The sequence below is a fragment of the Eptatretus burgeri genome, chromosome 9 (assembly GCF_056783735.1).
Source record: "Eptatretus burgeri isolate ZD-2024b chromosome 9, Ebu_testis_v1, whole genome shotgun sequence".
Taxonomy (NCBI): Eukaryota; Metazoa; Chordata; class Myxini; order Myxiniformes; family Myxinidae; genus Eptatretus; species Eptatretus burgeri.
In genome coordinates this window covers 69,603,577-69,622,823 of record NC_140969.1, presented here as the reverse complement: position 1 = coordinate 69,622,823, position 19,247 = coordinate 69,603,577, and the positions used below count along the sequence as shown (strand labels likewise).

Here is a 19,247-nt window from a genome sequence, read left to right as displayed (position 1 = left end):
CCCCTCTCATCATCAGTTGTCCTACCCTTCCTCCCGCCCTTGGTTCATTGAAGCTTGTGGTGAGGCAGTTGTCCTGAAACAACTTGCCTTTGCCTGATGGAAAGCAAACCCAACTGAGGGCAATCTCATTTCCTTCCATAAAGCTGGGAGCAAGTGTGTATCTACCCTCAGGAGAGCCAGAAAACAACATCTTTCTAGTCTTAAGTCTGAACTCTCAAACCTCTCTCCCTCCTTCAAATCCTGGTGGTGTCTAATCAAATCTGTATCTGGTGTATGTTCCCCCTCCATCCCCTCCCTTACATCAAATGGCCGCACTGCTGATACCGCACGTGAAAAGGCTGAATGCCTAAACTCGGTGTTTGCTTCTAAATATTGTGTCTGAAACCCATCACTTTCTGTACTCACCTTACCCAGTCGCACTCAACTGTCCCTGGACTCTGTGTCCTTTTCCTCTGACAAAGTGGAGAGCTTGCTGTCAAACCTCGACTCAGATTCTGCAACCGGTCCAGACGGCATCAGCCCATGTGTCATAAAAACCTGCTCCTCTGCTCTTGCTCACCCTCTCTCTCTGTTCTACTCACCCTCCCATTTGCTCAAGGTCATCTGCCATCTGTTTGGAAATCAGCAAACATTACTACCCTGCACAAAAAAGGTGCAAAAGCAGATCCCTGCAACTACAGACAAATCAGCCTTCTCCCAATCATCAGCAAGGTTATGGAATCCATCATCGCTTCAGACATTAAATCCTTCCTCTTCTCCAGTGGCTTGATTTCCGATCATCAATTTGGTTTCAGACCAGGTAACTCTACTCTGGATATGCTGCTTCAGCTCTCCCAACAATGGATGGAGATACTCAATGCCAGACAGGAAATCAGTGCCATATCCCCAGACATATCGCATGCTTTTGACACAGTCTGGCACCCTGACATGCTCACCAACCTCTCTTCCTATGGTATCCAAGGCCATCTCCACTCATGGCTCACAGACTTCCTCTCCTGTCGCAGTCACCGTGTGGCCCTAAATGGAGATCTCTCACCCCCTCTTCTTATCCAGGCTGGAGTTCCTCAAGGTAGCGTTCTGGGCTCTGTTCTTTTCTGGTTTTCATCAATGATCTCTCCGTCCCTCTGGAAAATCTTTATCTCTTTGCTGATAACTCCACCCTCTGCTGTACCATCTGCCATCCCTCAGATTGGCATGCAGCAGCTTATTCGCTCTCTGTAGATCTGGATAAAATCACATCCAACACGTGGACTATGTCTTTCAATCCTGACAAATCTCACACTCTCACTATATGTCTCTCCGAAAGGACCATCTGGAGACCCCCCCCCCCCATCTACTTTTCTCAAAACAGCTGTTCACCACCACCTCTTGTCAACCCCCATCCAATTCCTCGATCTTTTCTACCCCCGATAATCCACTCAAGCCCACCTCCTTCAAATTCCCTGCTTTCCTTCCTGAAAGTTCCTGTAATGTCCATCTTGTATACCCCATGTTCCCCACCCCTTCCCTCTCCCTGCCGCAGATCTCCTAATGTCTCTGTTCCCCACTGTTTTGTCCTTCCCACTCCCTTCTTGTCTCATACCCTCCTTGCTGTGCAGTGTGCTCACTCCCATATGAGCCTCGACATTGTAAGGAAAAAAAATGTGCAGAGTTTATCATTCAGAAGTTGCATTATATTGCACCAAGACCTAAAATCAACTTGGCCTTCATGACAAGTTTGGCTCCAGTATCAGCTTGGCCTGATTGACAAATTTGGCTTAAATGACAAATTAGGCCCCAAGTAGCAGTTTAACCTTAATGAAAACATCAACATCAATCGCAGCTATGACTTAATGAAAAAATATGTCTCAAGAGTAGGTAGGCCTTTTTAAACAAATTATCCCTTAATTAAAAATTAGGTCTCAATCGAAGCTATCCTTTAATGAGATGTCCAACCCCAATCAAACATGGCTCGGTCTTTATGCCAAATTTAAACCTAATTGTCGTAACCTTTCAAAATCACCAAAGGCCTGAAATATCAATCAGCTAGGCCTCAAAAGCAATAAGACCCTCGTTGCACATTTTAATACTTTAAGACGACAAAGGTACTTTCATCGTTTTGCAGGACAGTACAACGACCATTTTACACGCCACGATTATGGGTGTAAGCAATTAATAATTCTGGCTATCCTGGATTAATTCTTCTGGCAATCATTTGAGCTCATGAATATTTTGATCTGCTTTTCAGAACCCCCAACACCAGTGGCACCTCCACAGCTCATGGCAGCTGGAGCTACTTACCTGCTCATCCAACTCAATGCAAACTCTATAGCAGGCGACGGCCCGGTGGTGATGCGGCAGGTCGAATATCGGATGCCCCGTTCCCTGGGTGGCTGGGCCGAAACGCATGCGGTCGGTTCTGCGGCCTATAAGCTTTGGCACTTGGAGCCCGACACCGAATATGAGGTCCGTGTTCTACTCACGAGGCCTGGAGAGGGCGGAACAGGTCGCCCTGGACCCGCGCTGCTTGCCCGTACAAAATGTGCAGGTGAGCTGATGTTTTTTATAGTGTTTATTTCTATCGAATGATAAGCATTTATCAAATCTAACCACTTATATCTAGCCAGGTACATTCAGTTACAAGCTGTGGGTGTTCCTTTGAGGGGCTTGCATGGCTTTACCACTGTTTCTAAACATTTTACTCATACATGTAGAGCATTTCAAACACGAGCCCTAAAACTTTGCTGAAAAGGCTGGTTTTAAAAACAATTATCATAGATTGCCTTTGCTTGTCAATAATTAGGGGACCAGACGATGCCAGACAAGATAAAGACGAGCAAACCACCTTGAAACACGTGCGCTATTAGTTTCGCTTGTGCTGCTCGGTGTGTAAAGGAAACAAAGCAATGTTCACACGAAAGGTCAGCGATGCAGGACGCCAATTCATTTCGAAAATCGAGCATTTGTTGTATATAATATCTACAAAAAGATATCCTTATTAGAGAGAAATGAAGTAAACTTCACGACAAGGGAATCATTATCGTGACATTGTTGTTCTTCTCCGTTCTTTCAAATTTTTATTCCATCTGGTGTCAGGTTTGTACAAATCTTTTACACTGGACGCATTTATATACCTAATGGGATGTGAATGTGGGATCTTGATGCCATGGGGTGAGCGCTGCAAATGCAATTTCGGCTCAGCTTGCCGCAGTCATTTTCTCAGGAAGATGACCTCATGGTAAAAGTAAGGAGTTCGCCCAGCTGTTTCATGAGCCTTGACCTTTGTGTTTTACCAAACGAAAAGGAGGCCTTGCCTCCTGCATTTGCAATGATTTGTACAGTGAACTGACAATTGGATGTTTCTCTATGTTCTCAATCCCAAGGGTTTCCACACGTTATTCAAATTGCCTTACATGCGCCATCTTTCCTTACGCTAAGCGAAGCACATCACCTGTTGCTGAGGATCACTTGGGATCATGAAGTAGGTGAAATGTCATCGTCACGCTGAGAGCATGGCTGCACCTATACCTCATGGGAGAGTGTGCCGGGTTTCAGACACACGGTTGTGACTCGTCATACCGTGCTGCCTGGTGTGTCGGTAGTGGTTTTTGAAAAGCCACTCGGGTAAAGGCGTGAAACTCTGTGTGACACAATGCAAGCACCAGATCCTGCAGATCATTGTGGGCAAAACGTCCGAGTGGCCCCATTGCTTTTGCAGCGAATGATTTAATCTGAGCTTGTGCAATTTTCCCTGCTGCTCTTTTGGTGTAAGTATTTTCTGACATAGCCATGGGTGGTGCTGCTGGCTTTGGGGGTCATTCTCCAACCCCCCCCCCCACTCTCTCCCCCTCACCTCTTTCCTCCTGCAAATTTAATGACAGGTTATTTTCAGTGCGCAGACTCTGTTTGTTTGTACTTTCACCTCCACACCGGGCAGTCATCCCACACCCAAATCTCCACAAGGCCTTCGATTCACTGGCAATTAGAGTTACCAAGTGCACATGTTGACACTTTCCTTCTCTATATTAAATTTCCTCCATACTTTTGAGCTTTACACTCAAGGTTTGCTGTTATTGAATACTTAAATTTTCATTTGAACATCGAAATGAAGTTTTCCTAAAGTGGAAGCCAAATTATGTCTGCATTTGATAATTGAATATTCATTGACAAATAACCTTGGCATCATATTGCAAGCAAAAGCTGTGGTTTGATGAAGGCAGATTACATTTTTGTTATTGCTTGAATTGTGTTCCTGTGGCCTTCTGACGGAGCTTGCATCAACATTTTTCCACGCGTGGCAAAAAGTGATGCCAAATGTTCAAAGATGCAGTGGTTTGTTAGTGGTGAGAAATGACACCAGATGGAATAAAAAGTGATATCATAATATAATATTGTTACTTTGCCCTGTCTCTCAATTGTGAAGAACCACTTTTGAAATTCTCGTATGCAAATCCGAATCCCGATCTTCCCCAAAATCTAACCAATTCATCCTTGTCACGCACACAACCTCGCCACCATACTTCATCCGAATCTGTGCACAACCTTTTGAGATATCCTGCTCACAGACAGACAGACAGTGGTGAAAACATAACCTCCATCCACCTTCAGTGGCAGAGGTGAAAATAGAAGTTTTAAAGGCTGTATAAAAAAAAACAAAAAACATTTATTTAGAAGTTTACGCTGATGATGCACCCTCTTTTACATCGCCTTATTTAACACATTAAATTAGTTCTTTGTGTCTGTTGTTTGTGTCCTTTATGACAAAAATAAAGGAATAATAGTGATTCCACTTAACTTAACCACTTAACTCATGCTGTTGAGATTCGAGGTTTGAATCCCAAATACTTTGTCGATTCATTCAGTCTATTCATGTTCCTGTTGTACATGTAATCAAATGTACACATTGCTCCATCAGACCGATACACTGAACAAAAGAAATACATAAGTAGAGTGAAGAAGGTTTTAAAGAATGTAGAAATACATCCTCATTGTCTTTTTGACACCCCTTTCAATATCCTTCCATACAGGTAAGAATAATTACAGGTAAATCAATTCCTTCATATTCCATGTTTTCAAAGAATAAACAGGTACCAGAGAGAGTGACTTGCCTCCTCATGTATCTTGTAGGATCACTGATTGTTGTCCAGGCACGTTGGCACGTTTTCCGTGCTTATCGTGTTGTGTGCTATGTGCTTGCGCTAACTACCCTTTGCAGTGTGCCGAGCAACTGTGCACTCCTACTTTGGAGGCAATAAATATTCCACCGTGTGCCTTGAAAGAGAAGGCCAATGTGTGCCGGTGCTCCTCGTTTTTCGATTTCCCTTCCTGATTACACAATATGTAATTTCATGAAATTCCAATGAATATTAATTTTAATGCACCAACTCTCAAAGACCTTGCATCTGAGTGGCCTTTTGAGGCCGATTTTCCTCCAAAGAGGCACGGACGAATGAGGTATTCGAAGTGTATGAATAACTCATCAAAACGTACATTTAGGAATCATGAAACTTTGTAATCCAACATCACGTTTTGCATTCCAAGTTTTGAAGCATTTTACATTTGCTGGAAAACATTGACAATGACACCACTAAAGGTGTATGATTGGCACCAGCAGTGAAAGATCACCTTGCATGGAAATGTCGATCGATCATTGTGGAAATATCGGTAATGCTAGTTGCACTGTATTTATATTGCACACCACTCCTTCCGTATACGAGAATTTTAAAAATGGTTCTTCACAATTGAGAGATAGGGAAAAGAACAATATTACAGCACGATATTCCATATCTTTGTGATGCATGATGTCATCGCCGGGCGCCGAAGGAATGAAGTACTCAATTTTCACTCCGTTTGTTTTCTTGTTTGTTCGTCTGGGCGATATCTCAGCCATCCGTTGAGCTAGAAAGCTGAAATATGGGGACAAGAGTGAAGATATGCTTTGGCAAAAACGTTATTTTTCATTTTTTGATTAATCAATTAATTGATTAATTATTTAATTGTTATCGATTTATTAATTCCTTATTTATTTCTTTTGTCATCCGGGCAATATATCGGGCACTCTTTGAGCGAGGAAGCTGATATTTGGACACGACGGTGAACAACTGATTTGGCTATAAAAGGGTATTTTTGATTTATTGATTAATCAATTAATTGATTAGTTATTCATTTTGTGATTAATTGCTTAATCTTCAAAGTTATAGATGCGGATGAAGCAGGGGTGGTTTAGATATTCCATTAGCCAATTGGTTGAGAAATCAATTATTTTACGACTATTATTTATTTTAATTATGCAATTAATCACTGAATCAATCAATTATTGCACACCGCTCACTCCAAATCCATCTCCGTATGCTGCAAGGTGAGTATCATTTGTGCACATAAACTAAGTATCATTTGTATGCATTCACCTCAGAAGTACACAGCTCCCACCCAATTCCTTCTTCACGTGCTGCACGGCAGCAAAGGTGCCCCGGCAATGTCGCACGCTGGAGAATTTATTTATTTATTTGGCATAAGGGTGGCGTACTTTGAATGTACCTCTACTACTTGTTGGATATTGAGTTACTATTAATAAGAAAGCATCTGTTATCGACTTGTATTGTGCTCACTGTCCCGACTGAAACAGGAAATGACGACAGCCCTCAAGAAACTGTTTACCTCCGCCATCAAAAGTGAAGGAGTTTATGTTTTCATCTCTCTCTGTCTGTCTATCTGTTTGTCTGTTTGTCACACGATTTTTGGCCACATTTTACAAGCAATCGTTCTGAATTTTTTTTGCATTTGTAGGTGACCAGCAAAGGACATCAACGCTAAATTTTGGTGAAGATCCGAATCAGGATCCGGATCTTAAATTTTTTAAAGTGATTCTTCACCATTGAGAGATTGTGCCAAAAACAATGGATATGTGAAACTTGGACAGGTTGGATATGTGAAAAAGATGAATCGATACAATTTTGATGAAGATCCGAATCCAGATCCAGATATGAGAATTATTTAGTTTTTTAATGATTCTCCACCATTGAGAGATGGGGTTAAAAACGTTATTGCATGATATCTCAAAAAGTTGCAGACGGATTCGGATGAAACTTGGTGGACAGGTTGGGGGTGTGACAAGGACTAATTGATTCGATTTTGGTGAAGATCCGGATTTGAGATATTTAGGTGATTCTTTACCATTGAGAGATGGAGCCAAAAACTATGGATCGCATGATATCTCAAAAAGTTGTGGACGAGTTGGTTCGGTGACAAGAACAAGCCGATTGATTTTGGTTAATGTCCGGATTCAGATCCGACCTATCAGTGGCATCCAAAATGTAAACTATTCAGCCTGGCGGAGGTATGTGCTCTCCCGAGTGCCCTTCTCGTCATCTCTGAATTCTCATTCATCTTTATCAGTATCATTTTCTGTCATGGTTGTCATGGTGATATTTTCCTCTCTACGGCCTCATTCCCAATTACAGAACCGACACGACCTCCAAGAGGACTCGAGGTGAGCGGCGTGTGGGCTCGCCAGGTGTCCCTGGTTTGGGAGCGTGTTGGCTACAACGTGACTCGGTGCCACAACTTCAGCGTGGCCATTCGCTTCCGCTACAACCACTTCGCTCAAAGTGCAGAGACCGTGCGTGAGGAATTGTGGGTGTCGGGGGAGGACGCGGTGACGGCACCGATCGGCTCTCCGGCACAGCACACGCTCCACGGCCTTCCTCCGTACAGCAACATCAGCTTACGGCTCGCGCTGAGCAATTCAGAGGGCCAGAGGGAGACGGATGAGATAATAGTGCAGACGGATGAGGACGGTGTGTTTTATTTCTGTTGACATTGAGGGATAACCAATGTTTGTTCAGTAGAATATTGCTGCTTCTACATGTGACAACTCTCGATCAATATCGTTCCTGAAAAATGGCTCGGGGAGGTTTTATAGTGCAAAAAGAAGGTCTGCACTGCACGCGATGAGCACAACAAATTGTTTGCATTTTCCCGTCCAAAACTATTGCCATTTGTGGGTCCGCGTGCAGTGCCGGGTTCCATTCCGGTCGCGTCTATTCACGGAGACACGTTCGAGGAGAGGATCTTCTTGCAATGGAGTGGTCCCTTGGAAACCAATGGCATCATCAGCTTGTATGAGGTCAGGCTGTTGCTTTCACCATCCTTTCCTTCATCATTTTAATTCTCTCATATTTATAGAGCACCTAACACCATTGCCTTTACAATATGTTTAGTTGGTTTGGAAATCTAGCATGTTCAAAGCCATGACCTATGTATTCAACCCTAACCCTAACCCTAACAGCTCGACCAAAGTTCTTAATTTCAAGCTTCTGGTGTATGAATTGAGTGCCTCCAGCAACACTATAATGCAGCATGCTGGAGAGTTCAGGATTTTCCTTTAGGTGCGGCTTTGTGTTAAGGAACATTGACAAAGTCAAGCCTCACGAAATACATACATTTTCCTTTGACAGATTACTTACCATGCTATCAGCTCTTTTGAGCCAAGCTTTGTCATGGCCAGCCCAAGTAAAAAGATTTACAAGCTTGGCAATGAAACCTCACACTTGTTCAGCGGTCTATACCCAGGAACGGGCTATGGCTTCACGCTGCGTGCCAGCACCATAAAAGGCTACGGGCCTCCGGTTACCGTCCGACTCAGCACAAACATCTCTGGTAAGGATACGTGGATGTCGCATCTGGCACACCTCATTTAAAATTGCTTCCTGGTGATGCTTATTTCCTCCTAAACTCAGCTCAAATTTAACAGATTTGCAAAACCTTTCAACCAAAAGTGATATTGACAAGTTATATCGACCCTGTCATGGACAGTTGAACCTCGGAAGGGCACTGATAAGGTTTTTGCCCGATGTCTGAAACCTTTGAGGGGTTTGTCCCGTTCATTTGCAGCACCATTCCTTCCACGATACGGAACAGAGGACCCAATAAATGAGACCGAGACCACGATTACGGTGTTGCTGGAGCCAGCGGCCTCCAAGGGTGCACCCATCAGGTACGGGCACTGATTTTTCACAAGCACTGAGCAGTCAAGTTAATTACACGTGATTGAATGACAATGTACCATCAGCCTTGTAATTAAATCCTTCTGCCTAGATGTCATTATGTCCTTGAAAACCCATCAGAGTTGGGTCTTAATGCTCTCCTTCAAATGTAATGCAACGTGTTTGTATTATAACAGGCAATTGCTGCCAAGAAAGTTTGGGTAATATTAACAATCATTAATCGCAATAAAGATTGAAAATGGATAATTCTTTACCAGTGGTAGTGATCACAGAATTGATATTGAGCATTTTGCTCTGCTTGATTTGAGCACCTGGAGTGTTGACTTTGGAAAAACAAAACTTCCATTCAACACTTCGTTATTCACAATGCTGTAGTTGAGATTGTTACTTCTTTTATATTTTCTAGGGATGTATATTTCTAATGACCTTAAGTGGGAGATAATCACCAATCACTGTGTGTGAAAGGCTCCGCACCGGTTGTTCTTTCTTGGAAGGTTGAAAAGTTTAGGTGTCGGCCCTCCTGTGTTGATCTAGTTCTAGCGTGCAGTGACAGAGAGTGTCCTGGCACTGTCTTTCCCTGTTTGGTATGGCAGCTCGATGCAGGACGACCGATGCCAACTCAACAGGATAGTAAAAACTGCTGGTAAAATTATTGGGTGTGATCTGCCTTTCCATCGAGAGCCTGTGCTCCGGTCGAGTAGCGAAAAGAGCGAAAGCTATCATCCAAGATGAGTTCCAGCCAGCGCACGACTTTTTTGAACTTCTCCGTTCGGGTAAACGTTATCGTTCCATCAAGACCAACCGTAATCGCTTGCACGACGGCTTTCACCCAACTGCAATCCGCACCCTCAACTGATCTGTGTCGAAAGTTGCGTGAGAGCATCTAAAGAATGGTTGTGGATATTTTAAACCGTGCCAACTTACCATGAGCCTTGTCTCTTCCGAAATGGCATGCCACTCGTTTCATTTCAACATCCTAAATGCTGTTTAGGGCTATCTATTCACATTGAATCGATCTCAATCTGTCTGAATCTATTTCTTCTTCAATGTAATTTTTAAGCGTTTACTGTCAAAGTACTTTTCATCGTATACGCATCGCATATACTGCATATGACAATAAACTCATTATTATTATTATTATTATTATGAGTATTATCATAATTGTAAACTGTGAATTAGGGGAAGATCATTTTCCTCTGGACTCTTGAAGAAACAATTGGTTTTAACACAGACTTTGGAGTGTCCATTCTTGAGTTCTTGGAAATGGTTGTGAATAGGCATGATCTGAGAGTGACCTGCTTTTTCTGCAGTGCTTACCAACTCGTGGTCCAGGAAAACAGGAGTTCAAGGTTGCGTCGTGACATCGGCCAGTCTCCAATGGTCTCGGGCCTAAGCTCGAGCCAGCCTCCTGCTGTTGCTGCCTCGCACTGCTTCTATGAGCCCATTGGTTTCCAATCTGCTGTTGCGAGCCAATCCCCGCACTACTTTGCAGCCGAGCTACCTCCGGCGGCACTGCCTGCACCCTTGCGGTTCACCATCGGTGACAACAACACCTACAATGGATTTTGGAATGCTCCGCTGGTGCCTGAAAAGAGCTACGATGTTTATTTTCAAGCTGTGAGCCAAGCAGGAGGGGTGAGCTCAATAATTATAGCATTTTATTTCATGAACCAACATGTCCACTGGATGTGTGGAAATGCCTTCTTTTAACATTTCAATGTCGGCCTAAATGACATTTGCAGGATCCCGTTCAAAGATGCAGTGGTTTGTTCGTGGTAATACCATCTGATCCTTAATAATGATTTTTCCTTATTCCGTACCATGAACATTCTCAGCGAATGACAAATTGCATCCTCGATGCTTTCACAACCCTTTGGTTTTTTTTTTTTTCTTTAACCTCCGCCATCTTCGAAGATGGATGGAGGTTACTGTTTTCACCCCTTTCTGTTTGTTTGTTTGTTTGTTTTGTTTGTTTGTGTTTGTTTGTTTGTTTGTTTGTTTGTGAACAGTATTACGGAAAAACTCCTCGACGGATTTCGACGAAACTTGGTGGGGGGGTTAGGTATGGTCCAAGGATCATGCCATTAAATTTTGGACTTGGTCCCCCCCCCAAAAAAAAATTGTTAGAGAATTTTTTTTTTTTGCATTTCTACGTTTTAAGTGATTTGCAACCCCCCTCCAAAAAAAATTGTTACCCCCCCAAAAAAAATTGTTACCCCCCCCAAAAAAAATTGTGAGAGAAAATTTTTTTGTTGCATTTCTACATGTTTTAAGTGATTTCCAACCCCCCCCCCAAAAAAAAAATTGTTAGAGAAAAAAAAATTTTTTTTCATTTCTACATGTTTTAGGTGATTTCCAACCCCCCCCCAAAAAGAATTGTTAGAGAGAAAAAATATTTTTTTTGCATTTCTACATGTTTTAAGTGATTTCCAACCCCCCCCCCCAACAAAAAAATATATAGAGAAAAAAAATTTTTTTGCAACTTCTTTTTCAACAAAATTTCGATTTCTTTGTTTTGCATTTCTACATGTTTTAAGTGATTTCCAACTCCCCCCCCCCCAAAAAAAAATGTTGGTGTAAAGAACTATTACTATCAACACTGTTGACATATTTAATGAATAAGATATAAGGTTCACTTGAGTGACCCAGCAGTATTGGCGGTGGAGGTTTTGCACTCTCCTGAGTGCTCCCCCTCTACTTTCTTTAAACCTGTTATATTTTAATACTAAATGATCGACATTTGCAAATCCATTCAAGCTTTTCTGAGGGCGTACCAAGCTACTTGACAAACCATTTTGACACAACTTTCAATTATTCCTCTTTTGGTTTCATGGGTGTAATGTTCAATCATGTGATGCAGATTCCACAGCAGAAACTCGTGGCAGCTTGCATTGTGCAACTGGCCAGCAGTAGAGCGCCCTTTTGTGGTGACACTTCTGTGCCTTTCAGCTTCAAATCTGTTGTGGGATGATTTCCTTTCCTCCAGGTGTGAGGTTACCTAACCTTTGAGGCCAAAGGTTGAGCAAAGCAAGGTTTTCACTCCTCGTTTCTATCTCTTCCTGAAGGACATTTTTCTTCTTTCAGATCCTGATCTCCACCTGCATTTCTGTTTCAATTCCCGAGGTGCTCACCTGGTTTGAACTCGTCTAACAAAAGGTTCCCGGTTTGTGAAGATTTTTTTTTAACACGTGCACGATAAACGTTGAGAAACTTTAGCGAGCAGGCGGCACACCTTTATGGTGCAAGGGTTAATCCTGGCTTTGAGCTCGTGATTTAAACAACCTTTCTCACCGGCAAGGTGGGTCCCGTACTCGGACCTCTTGGGACTGCAGCCAGCGTGTTGCAGAAAAATAAAACAAAATAACAATCCAGTTGTACGACTCCAGTCCTCGCTCTGGCGAGTCATATTCCAGCTTTAGGCCGGTTGACTTTGCCTTTTCAGGTATGCATCATGTGTAATGGTGTGAACAGTTATCTGCTTTTTGTGCAAGTGCCCTCCTGCCTTCTTGCTTTGTTTTGCTTGATTTAATTTGAACTTAGCTTATCAAGTGTTATTTGCTGTAATATGTTTTGATTACTCATTTATAAAGCTCCGACTTTGAATCTGAGATAATGTGGTTTAAAAATGCCTTGGGGGGGAATATATTTCATTACTTAATATTGCACCGCTCGAGAGCACATGAGCACCCGATACGCCTTGGTAAAGATCTTTTGGGTTCGTACCACCGCATTTGGTAGTCCTGGTTTCACGAGATGTGAGGACGGTGGAAATTAAGAACCCCTCGGGTGCATGAAAGCACTTGGCCACGGTGTTTTGTTGGCCCAGGACAGGGTGGGTGTGTCTGTTGTCGTAGATGTCGGTTCTCAGATGAACGTTGATATGAAGGTGCTTACAAACCTTTCAAATGATGGCTGATATGGTTTCCTTAGCTCGATTACATTTTGTAACAAAACGTGTTGCCCTTGTTTCTCGTCTTACGTGCAGGAGATTAAAATTGACTGCATTCGAGTCGCGCGTAAAGGCAAGTACACCGTGATAACTTTCTTACCATCCTCTCCCTTTTTTTTTTTTCCACATCACAAAGCAATAATTTACAAAAGCCATTTTCTCACTTTATCCATCGCAACTTGAGCCATATCTGCTGCACGTACGATCCCTCAAAGTGATACAAGCCATTGAACACTGCTGTCAGCCCCCCCCCCCCACCATGATTTCTATTTTCTCGTTCCCGTAGAGAAAGCCCTCTGTGGCTTAAGTGATCAGTTGCACCTCTCACCCACTTTGCGGAACGCAGGTGCCTCCTCACACCCACCATTGGTGCCTGCCTCAGAGAGACGGATGGACGGCACAGCCAGGGTGGCTGGAATAACAGCAGGATCGCTCGCGCTCATCCTGCTTGCTCTCGCTCTGCTGCTCATCTTGCGGCGCAGGTACTCAAACCCAGATGAGATCCGCCACACTCATCACCGTAGTCTCAAGGCCCCGTGCTTTTTAATCCCCTTTTCCCTGTTTGTTATCAACAATTACTGATGTACGTCGTTTTCTTTATTGTTCAATCATGCTCTTGGTTTTGTTTGTTCTGTCGAGCCCTCTATATCCCCATTTATTCTTTGCTCGAGTTTGATTTTACAAACTGTTGAATAATGCCATCATGCCTAAACCTGTAGGACGTGAGGTTAAGCCAGGGATGTGAAGCATACTGGTGTCATTTCGTACACGATACATGTTTCATTTTTGGCACTGATAAATAATTCATCTCCATAAACCATTCATCACTCTATGCTCATTAGCTTTCACCACTCTGCCAACTTACTGGAGCAATCGCTCGGATGCTCCTTCCACGTTCACAGGTGTGCCACTATTACTCCACTTTGTAAATCTGTGGCAAACCATTTGTTTCGCGCTGTCTTTTTCCACTTGTTTTGTTTACTCCTCCTGGTTCGGCTGATGTTCTCCCCAGATGAGCAAAGCTGATCCACGTCCAGAAATAGAATAAGCATAGTTTCAACGAGCATGATGCATCTCCCATCATCATCGTTGGATAGTTTTGTTGGGAGATGTACGGCCTTCCTCAATATCAATCGCACCGCACGTCCTCTGAGTGCCAAAGAGTTACTATAGTGTGAGGTTAAGTGTCTTGTTATGAAAACTGCTTTCATCCTTATTGTCTTAACTGCCTTCTCACCGGCCCATTGCCGTCCCTTTGGGGAGGTTATCTTGGACAAATGTCACATCACATCCACCGAGTTCTCCCTCGAGCTCGAGGTGAAAGACGCACACGACTCGTGGGTATTTCATCCTGGAGAGGCTTTCCAAAAGCATGGATTGATCTACACGGTGTTCTCTTACAATCCGACTCGGCCGTGGAATTTGGGACACCTTGTATGGAAGGCGTTTGTGTTGACCATTTTAACATCGATTTTGTAAAACTGTTAGAACACCTGAACTTGCCATCATGAGCCAATGTGACATTTCTACCCGCATGCACGTCCAGCAATCCATTCTCCTTATTTTATTCGCCATTCTTTCACGGAGCCATCGTGGTGATCAAGGCGATTCCTGGCCCGAAACAGGCGCCACAAAAAATGTACTCGATGAAAGGGGGAACCCGCCATTCCCCTCTCTGTGAATCTCGTGGAAACTCCTCATCCATCCTCGTGGGGACCTTCCGTGAATCCCCCGACCCCCTTTGCTTTGTGGCGCTTTAATCGCTTCTGTCGCTTTCACGTTATAGATTTATTGCCTGGAATTATTTTTCTTTCCCGCAATATAGTAAGCTTGGTCTTGCGAACCGTGTGGCGTGTCATGCCTCTCGACCCTATGTGCGATGTCATTATCTGTCATGGCCTGGCCTGTGGGGCCTTATGCTTAACTCCACTGAAGTGCTTCTGTAGAATGACGTCCTAACGGTGAAGACGAACCACGTTGCTTTCAGCAGAAGCTTTCTTGCAATCTTGCCATGTACTTACATTTCACATGCTATGCATGAATACCATTTGATTGCAACACTGCACGCTTTCATTTCCTTTGTTTCCATGGTGTTTTCCCCCTTTTTATTTGGAAAGTAATCTATGCTCTATTGTCTCTCTGCCCGTATTGCCCCTTCCATAACTTTCCCTGCCTTCTCTCGAACGCACACGTCAGGAGGAGCTACACAACTTACGCTTATTACTTGTAAGTAGTGTCAGACAAACAGAATCAAAAACAAACGAACAAGAATTTATTTCTCGCCGGCTTTTGTTCACCAAATCACAAAGAGACTTATTTAGAAAAGTCTTCTCTTTGTGTGTGTGACGGTCATGAAGAAGTTTGCTAAAATACACCAGGTGCATGCAACAACAACAACAACCACGACAACAACAGCAGCAAACATTTCAACAATCACCCCTTTGTCTTCTCACGTCTCATCAGGATTGGCTTCTTTGTTGCCGCTTATTTCATTTCTCATCCTTATTTTGTTTTTCCCATGTAAAACTGTGGATGAGTTTTCCATGAGTTTGCCCATCGTTTCCGTGACCTGAGATTGCCTGCCTGCTGACTTGGGGCCATCGGTTTGATTTGCCTCTGCTTCTCGGTGTACCACTTTGCCACCCCCCCCCCAACCTCCTCCCACCCGCCCCATCCTCTTCCACCTCTGGCAGCACCTCTCCCAATCCTCTGGCAGGTACAACCACCTCTCCCAATCCAAACAGGCGTCTGAGCATGTAGCTCTTACAGAGGAGTGCCTTAGAATCACAGTGAATTGATATTCAAAGCTACATGTCGCAGATTAGAAATCAATTAAGCCTTGTTATATGTGGGTTTGCAATGGGATTTCAGAGCGCTTCAAGAAGCGAGTCTTTGGGGGCACTCATGGTGAACAGAACGTATCAAGGTCACCCGGCTCTCCATTTCACTTGCTTTGGGAATGATGGCAAATAACGTGAACAATTCAAAACTCGAGGCACTACCACCAAGTACGGCAGCCCAGCAAACAGGACACGGGTCATCATGGGCAGCCATACCGGTTTGTGGTGCCTTGACTTGAGAATATTGATCTTGTCTGCAATGCCCTGGTTTGAATCGTGGACATCCTTACTTTTGGAACGCCCGATATAGCTTCCGCAAGTGCGTGGAAATTTCACCATATCGTAAATACATTGATGCGTAGGAGTCGCTGACAATTATGCGAAACCACAAAATCAATCTCAGTTTCGGGAAAAGTATTATTTCTCCACCCTTACAACTCGAAGACAATGAAATGAACGATTTGTTTCAAATACAATAAAACTATGAACGCACACCACTATCAACGAATACAATAAAGCAGTGAACGTGCCGGTGTGGCACAATGCAATGTTATGTCTTTTATTATTTTATGTCCATTTCCAAATTGCTGAGTGCCGTGAGAAAAGCGACACCACTATTGTGACGTCGCTTGTACCCCCGAGTATCCTGGAAAGTTATGGCACTTCCCCCAAAGTCAGCGACTGTTTGTCTCGTCTTATCGTCCATGTGTGAGTAGTGACAGCTCTATTATGAGCCTTTGATCTTGTATTGAAACCAAAATTATAATATGTAATTTTGCAGCAATGAAAATATCATAGAGCATTGATGGGCTCAATAAGTGCAAGAGAGAGAGGGCTTTCCCATTTCTATGATGGTGTCCTCGCACAGTGTGCAATTCCCACAACAAACAACTTACTGCAATGTATAAATTGATGCATATTCATTCATTCATTCATTCATTCATTTGTGTGCAGCATATGGCTGCTGGTTGATTCTTAGCCGAACCGCTTGGTTTCCCTGAAGGTTTGAGCAAGAATTTGGAATTTAGTCGCAAGATTCTGGCACCACAATGGTCTGCTGTTGAGTAAAGACACTGTGGGATCTTGAATGTTCACCAGCTAATGCCAGCAGACAGACTACCCGGCTTAACGTCCATTCGATGGTGATGCAATGCTCTGCCGACAAAATACCAATTGCACAGTTTATAGTCCGGTCAGGAATCAAACTCAGACTTGACAGCTCAAGGTTGAGCATGCGACTTCTGAGCTATCCTATTAGCAGTATGCAATGTCCTGTGCGACAAAAAAGACAATTTGCCAGAGAAGTTATGTATCCTTATCCAAATATATAGCTAATCACACTTAAACTGGAATGGAAAGCACTTTCCTTGGGTTTAACCATGATAAAGATTTTACGTTTCCATGCAATACGTGCTGATACTGTATTCAAATAGCAATTGATAGAATGAAATAGTCTGTGAGGATGAGGAGGTGATGTTTCTTTAATCTGTTTCTGCTGCTATTCTTTGTTCGTGTGCTCCAGTTTGTGTCCCACGTGAGGCTTTTACTAAGACCTGGCACAGATCACACGACATGTTCAAGATGGCTAAATATACGAGGGGTGTTCAAAATGTTCTACGATACAGATACTCGCAATGGTCCAACATCACGTGTGTGTGTGAGTTTGTGTTTGTGTTTCACCATCCTCACATTTGAACATTGCATTGTCAGGAGCCATTTTCTTCCCAGGTAACCGTACTGTGAGAATCGCTCTTTCAGCATCAGATCCACATTGCCTTTCAGATGCAATCACTTCCAAATCATTGACAGACTCCAGCAGGTCAATTGGATCATTTAGACACAGTCCAATAATCTTTGAGAAGCTATGAAAGCTGCATTCACACAATGGGTGTTCCATTGTAGAACATTTTAACGAGCAACAATCCGCAGCACATTTGATCATCAGCGGATTCCTCTTCAAAATGTGCTGCAGATTCTACTTTGATTGTCCTCTTGTTTGCATTTAGTCCCCGTGACACTTCTCCCAGGGATGCGATAAAAGTTTCACATTGAGTACGACATGCCTGTTTCATGTCTTACCAAAAAATAAATTTTTTTTTTTTCCTCTTCAAAGAAAAATTATTCTTCATTAAATTTTCTCTTTTCTCCATTTCAATCAAAGCTCATTTCATTCCTGGTGGTGGAGCACTTATCCAATGCAGGGTACGGCATGCTGCTTGGTGTTGGCATGGGTGGGGAGAGGGTTTACCGGAAGCTTTTTGATTTGCAGAATAAAATTTCACCAAAAGGTACTTTTCAGAGAGAATGACAGGTTTTGTTATAATTACCCTCGCCGAAGAAGAGGGTATTGTGTTTGGATCTGTCTGTTTGTTTGTTTGTTTGGCCGCACAGAACTTTTTTATGTTTTTCTGCGCAACTGCCGATTGGATTGAGATGAAATCTTCACCATTGGTGCGACTACTAATGTAGAATGTTTTCATGATAATTATGATGTCATCGGTCACGTGGTGTGGCAGCCACGTTGGTAAAACAGAAAAAATTTGGACCTCTGTATCTCTGAAATAGCACCAAGGGAAAATTGAAACTTGGCACACAAGTACTCAGGGGGAATAAGTGTGATTTTTTTTTTTAATCACATCATAATTGCATATGTAGAACAATACATCTGATCAGTATGAAAATTTTGAGTGTCATCTTGGGATAAAATGGTCCACAGAAAAAAAAAATTGATGACGTCATCCGCCACTTGATTCGGCAGCCACATTGTTTTTTTTGAACCTTCAAAAATCTTCTCTGAAGTGGCTGAACAGATTGAGGTGAAACTTTACTTGTATGACCGCCTGTCCACGAGGAACAAAAGGTTCACACTTATGATATCATACGTTACATGGTTTGGCAGCCATGTTGGATTTACTCTAAAACCTATAAAAAAAAATCTTCTTCTCCAGAATGGCTGGACAAGTCGAGGGGAAACTTTGCACAAATGTTCCCCAAGCCTTGGGGATACCAGGGTATTCACAAATAATTGATGTCACATGGTCTGGTAGCCATATTGGAATGAGCGAAAATCTTAAAAAATTTATTTCTCTTGAACTGCTTTATCAATCGACGTGACACTTCACAATTATGATCTGGTGTTGATGGAGAATAAATGTTTGATATTTCAACCTGATTGGACACATGGTCTGGCAGCCCAAATTGTCAATTTTTTTTAATCTGGGTTATTTTTGGGTTTTTTTTTCTTTTTGAATAACTGCCTTCTCACCGGTGCCTGGTCACTTGACTGTGCTCACTTGACGGTGCCTGGGTGGGTTTGAGGGTAGATGAGTAGCAGCTGAAATGAGAATCCTATCCAGGTTCCTCCTGGTGACTTCATCTTTGCTTTTTGCTTATTTGGGTTCCTTCTTATGACTCCAATGCAGGACAATTTGGTCATCCATTTTATTTGAATTAAATTTATTTTAATCACATTCT

At 42.9% G+C, this 19,247-nt stretch overlaps 1 protein-coding gene across 6 annotated transcripts in view; it reads left to right on the top strand.

The window, feature by feature from the left end:
• Window positions 1-19,247, top strand: part of LOC147020304 (receptor-type tyrosine-protein phosphatase kappa-like) — a 374,226-nt gene that overhangs the window by 114,045 nt on the left and 240,934 nt on the right. For 4 of the 6 annotated variants that reach the window (XM_085895595.1, XM_085895597.1, XM_085895594.1 and 1 more), the window contains exons 8-16: window positions 2,228-2,527; window positions 7,440-7,775; window positions 7,995-8,104; window positions 8,436-8,637; window positions 8,872-8,974; window positions 10,295-10,619; window positions 12,970-13,006; window positions 13,280-13,415; window positions 15,130-15,159. In XM_085895595.1, coding sequence (XP_085751721.1) covers window positions 2,228-2,527; window positions 7,440-7,775; window positions 7,995-8,104; window positions 8,436-8,637; window positions 8,872-8,974; window positions 10,295-10,619; window positions 12,970-13,006; window positions 13,280-13,415; window positions 15,130-15,159 — 1,579 coding nt within the window. The remainder of the gene's footprint in view (window positions 1-2,227; window positions 2,528-7,439; window positions 7,776-7,994; window positions 8,105-8,435; window positions 8,638-8,871; window positions 8,975-10,294; window positions 10,620-12,969; window positions 13,007-13,279; window positions 13,416-15,129; window positions 15,160-19,247) is intronic. The other 2 variants (XM_085895598.1, XM_085895596.1) reach the window with 1 other exon arrangement.